Raw genomic sequence first — 4895 nt, 5'->3', positions numbered from 1 at the left:
AAATAAAAAAATTTGTTGTGAAATACCAATTAAAAAATTCATTGTGAAATACCAAAGGTACCTTAGGTATTTCACAATGAATTTTTTAATTTTTATAATTTTTTTACCAGCATTTTGTTCATTTTTTTTAATTAAAAATTCATTGAAATACCAAAGGTGAGTACTTTTGGTATTTCACAATATTTTTTTTTTATTTTTATATATTTTTTTCACCTTATGAACTAAAAAGCAGGTTTTCCCTCCTCTGCTGGGCCCCTCCAGCCGCATCCGCCGTCCTCTGAAGCGCAAATGCAGCCGACTCTCTCTTCTGTGCCCTCGGCATACTGGAAAGGAGACAAAATGTCGGCACTCGCCCGTCAGCTTGGCACCACTGAAATCAGTGAAATCAGTCAGGAGTATGTAAAGGAGATTTCAAGATAGATTACAAGCAAAAGCCACTACTGTGCATCAGTGTTTACATTTCAGTTCCTACCAATCCCACAGCAAAATGTCACTACTCTGCCTCGTCACCAGCGCCGTGTTGCATAACCGCACGACAACCAGCACAAAATGACAACACCAGCTTTGTTAGGCTGCACGACACTGACTGGATTGCCTTCTTTGTTCATAGCAAAAGTCATCCATCTTGCAGGCATGCAAGAACCTCTTCAGGAATGAATCCAAGTCCGGCTCTTTAGGCAATCATTGTTTATATATAGCACGCTCATGACGTAAGACCTCATTTGAACAATATGTTCCATCTAATATTCCGATTTGCTAAATTAGGGAAGCAGAATATTTGAAATCTCAGTCTAATGCAAAGCATTTAGAACATGATGCGGACTACTACCACAATAATAAACATCAACACGCCCATGTGTTTGCATTCATGCAGCCGTCCAAGTTATAGCAGGTCACATGCTCTTTGATAGGACTCATCTATCATGTTTAAAGCATGTCATAGTCTGCAGTGACATGCTCAGATGGAAAAAATATCTCCAAGGAGCCAAAGGTCGCAGCCTGCCAAACACTTCTTTGGCTGTCGCGACGGTGGAAACTTGACGGTGAAAGGTCACCCGGCCATGTGATCGCACCTCGGACACCAAACAAGGTCCTGAATAAAGAACGGGGTCAAGCCCTGTTGTTCAAAGTAAACAGTAACAACAAACAAGCTGCTCAGAGTGCCAACACTTCATTTAGACCACACTCACTGTGTGCAAACAATAAATGACGTTTTAGACATTTGTCACATGAGATACGCAGAAGATACCATGTTTGCTTGTCTCTGGGTCAGCACATCAAAGTGCAAATTTAGCAATTGATTTTGCAAAGCTGCAAAACTGGTGAGAAGGATTATCAAAAGCATGGCGCTCATCTGAGAAGGTGATGTAATCAGTGTTATCTTAGCCTCTAAATGAAGGTTAATATGGGAGATCATGTGTGTTTGTTAGAGTTCTCCTGTAGTGATATCCTGCATACTAATGTATGATAATGGCATTTCACTTCTCACACTGGCTTGTAATACAGAAAATGTAAGATCCGATATTTTGTCTGCCCTTTTTGGTTCCAGACCCGACAGCAATTAATGAAAATCAGCGATATAGGATTCATTGTTAATAAATTGAATATTTTCGTTTTTTTTCGTTTAAAACGGAACACAGAAAACCTATTTATGTGTAGACATGAAATAACACCCCTATATTCACCTTTACACGACTATTATTCACTGTTTACAACACATTGCACAACTCTTATACTGCAGGGACTAGCTAGCTAGGGCTAGCGAGCTAACCAGTTAGCCTCAAATATATTTGACATGAAATAACACTCCTATAACCACTTTTACACTCTTGTTATTCTTTTTTTTTTACAACTCCTATGCTACAGGAACTAACTAGCGAGCTAACCAGTTAAAATCAAATATATTTGAAATGAAATAACACACCTATAGCCACTTTTACACTCTTGTTATTCTTTGTTTTACAACTCCTATGCTACAGGAAGTAACTAGCGAGCTAACCAGTTAGCCTCATATATATTTGACATGAAATAACACACCTATAGCCACTTTTATACTCTTGTTATTCTTTGTTTTACAACTCCTATGCTACAGGAAGTAACTAGTGAGCTAACTGGTTAGCCTAAAATATATTTGACATGAAATAACACACCTATAGCCACCTTTACACTCTTGTTATTCTTTGTTTTACGACTCCTATACAACAGGAAGTAACTAGCGAGCTAACCAGTTAGCCTCAAATTTTTTTTAAGCCAAAACTTACCACTTTCACACAGACTGGGAGGACTCCTATACAACAGGAAGTAACTAGTGAGCTAACCGGTTAGCCTCAATTATATTTGACATGAAATAACACACCTATAATCACTTTTACACTCTTGTTATTCTTTGTTTTATGACTCCTATACTACAGGAAGTAACTAGCGAGCTAACCGGTTAGCCTCAAATATATTTGACATGAAATAACACACCTATAACCACTTTTACACTCTTGTTATTCTTTTTTTTTTTTACAACTCCTATGCTACAGGAACTAACTAGCGAGCTAACCGGTTAGCCTCAAATATATTTGACATTAAATAACACACCTATAATCACTTTTACACTCTTGTTATTCTTTTTTTTTTTTTTTTTACAGCCCCTATCCTACAGGAAGTAACTAGTGAGCTAACCGGTTAGCCTCAAATATATTTGACATGAAATAACACACACCTATAGCCACCTTTACAGTCTTGTTATTCTTTTTTTTTACAACTCCTATGCTACAGGAGGTAACTCGCGAGCTAACCAGTTAGCCTCAAATTATTTTTTTTACACCCAAGAAGCCAAAACTTACCACTTTCACACTGACTGGGAGAACTTTTTTCACTCTATCATGTCGTAAATGTCATGGCTGATGTCATGACTTTATGAAGTGTTAAGGTAATGTAATGTCATGTAAGGTAATGTAATATAAGGTAATGTAATGTAAGGTAATTGTTGATGTTTTGTGTCATTACCAGGGCCCATACTTCCAATAATAACACACCTGCTACTGGCTATTTGATATGAAAAAAGGAATCATAAAAACCCTCTATGAACAGCAACCTTTACTTCCAACCTAAACTATAGTGCAAGGGTGTCAATAGCAGCTGTAGTGTGTGCAAATGTCATACCGCCCCCTTGCGGCCACTCATGTAAAATGCAGCAGACTGTCCTCACATTCCCTTGGAACAGTCACCTTGTAGCAGTGACACGTCAGTTTGTAATTGCGCCCGTAGTTGTTGTCCCAGTGATGTGAGCCTCGGACATGATAGCAGATGGCAAACTCCAGCACCGCTCCCGGCTGCAAAATGAAAGGTGGCACCGGCAAACGAAAGCGGAAGATATCCGTCCCTGGAACGTTGTGTTCCCCGGGGGCCCCACCAGACACCCAGGATGCTGTTGTATCCGTGCTGGTTCTCCAGTTGGTAAAAGAGTAGTGCACTACGACTTTTTTCTCATAGTCTAAATTAAGTACTTGTATGGTGCCGGTTATTCCCAAATCGGTGCACAAGACCTGACCCAGACACACGTATTGTGCACGCACACGCTTCAGGAAGTCCGGTTGAGCTGCCATGTTCTCAGGGAAACAGGGTTTAAAGTGAGGCAGGGATAGTTCCAAAGACTTCCCGAAGGCCATCTCGGAGCTCATGAGGAGTCTGAACATCACATGTTGCGGTACGAGGGGTCGATCTTTGACTTGGAACACCTTGACTTCCTCTAAATCGAGGCCCAGCGAGTCCACAAAGCGAACCTGCGGGCTTCGGCGTTGTCTCCTCATCTCTGCAGGCGTCGAAAGAGACTGAGCTCGTTTCCTCACGATGGGTTTGGTCGGAGGATGGCTGGACGAGCTGAGATTTGAGTCCGTCTTTATCGAGGGAGGTCTCGGGCCTGGAGGGCGGATTGGGACCGGCGCCTTGGGAGGTTGAGGTTTGGGATCGTAAATGTATCGAAGGTGAACGGTGGTGGGTCGGCTGATGGACTGGACCTGGCTCCCGGTCATCGCATCTGTGTTGCCGCGTCTCCACGCCATGTCCATGTTGTCACATTAATTTGCCTGGGAAAACAAAAGCTTGGTTATTATTTCTGCATAAAAGACAAATATACTACATAAGTAAAAATCAAACCTGTTGCTCAGATGTTTTCTTCTTGCAGTTTTTGCCACGAACTCCACCGTTCAAGCCGGAATCCAACACAGAAACTCCAAAGAAAACCAACATTCTCAACAGGAAACAATCAGGCAAGTGTTGGTCAACAACAGTAATGCATCGCTTTAAGCTCCTTTCAGCTCAGCCCTTGACATATAACCTGAGATCTTAACTGGAGGTGGGGGGTGTGGAGAGAATATTTATAGCAGATAGTAGTGGGCTGTCCCTTCCTTCTCTAATAATACCTGCAGTGATTTCATAACATTTCAGTCTGCAAGTATTTTTGGCCTGATTAGAAACATGGAAAAACAGTAGTTCTGTACTACAGGAAGTAACTATCGAGCTAACCAGTTAGCCTCAAATTTATTTCTTCTACCAAGAAGCCAAAACTAACCACTTTCACACAGACTGGGAGGAGAACTTTTTTCACTCTATCATGTCATAAATGCCATGGCTGATGTCACGACTTCATGAAGTGTTAAGGTAATGTAATGTCATGTAAGGTAATGTAATATAAGGTACAACTCCTATGCTACAGGAAGTAACTAGCGAGCTAACCGGTTAGCCTAAAAAATATATTTGAAATGAAATAACACACCTATAACCAACTTTACACTCTTGTTATTCTTTGTTTTACAGCTCCTATGCTACAGGAAGTAACTAGCAAGCTAACCGGTTAGCCTCACATATATTTGACATAAAATAACACACCCATAGCCACCTTCACA

General features: G+C 40.8%; 1 protein-coding gene across 1 annotated transcript; it reads right to left on the bottom strand.

Annotated features, from left to right (window-relative positions):
* Positions 1–1632: 1632 nt before the first annotated feature.
* ppp1r3db (protein phosphatase 1, regulatory subunit 3Db) lies at positions 1633–4485 on the bottom strand. The gene is made up of 2 exons (XM_058076888.2): positions 4147–4485; positions 1633–4076 (listed from the first exon to the last, which is right to left on the bottom strand). Exon 2 carries the CDS (start codon positions 4056–4058, stop codon positions 3171–3173), a length of 888 nt encoding a protein of 295 aa, XP_057932871.2. The 5' UTR covers positions 4059–4076; positions 4147–4485; the 3' UTR covers positions 1633–3170.
* Positions 4486–4895: the final 410 nt, after the last annotated feature.

Source organism: Doryrhamphus excisus, linkage group LG11, assembly GCF_037039965.1.
Source record: "Doryrhamphus excisus strain RoL-2023G ecotype Guam linkage group LG11, RoL_Dexc_Guam_v1.1, whole genome shotgun sequence".
NCBI lineage: Eukaryota > Metazoa > Chordata > Actinopteri > Syngnathiformes > Syngnathidae > Doryrhamphus > Doryrhamphus excisus.
Note: the sequence above shows the minus strand (reverse complement) of the source record. Positions and strands in the feature narration are given on the sequence as shown.

Bases quoted from the DNA above. Each gene is read 5' to 3' on its own strand.
- ppp1r3db (XM_058076888.2), bottom strand. From the start codon at position 4,058: ATGGACATGGCGTGGAGACGCGGCAACACAGATGCGATGACCGGGAGC.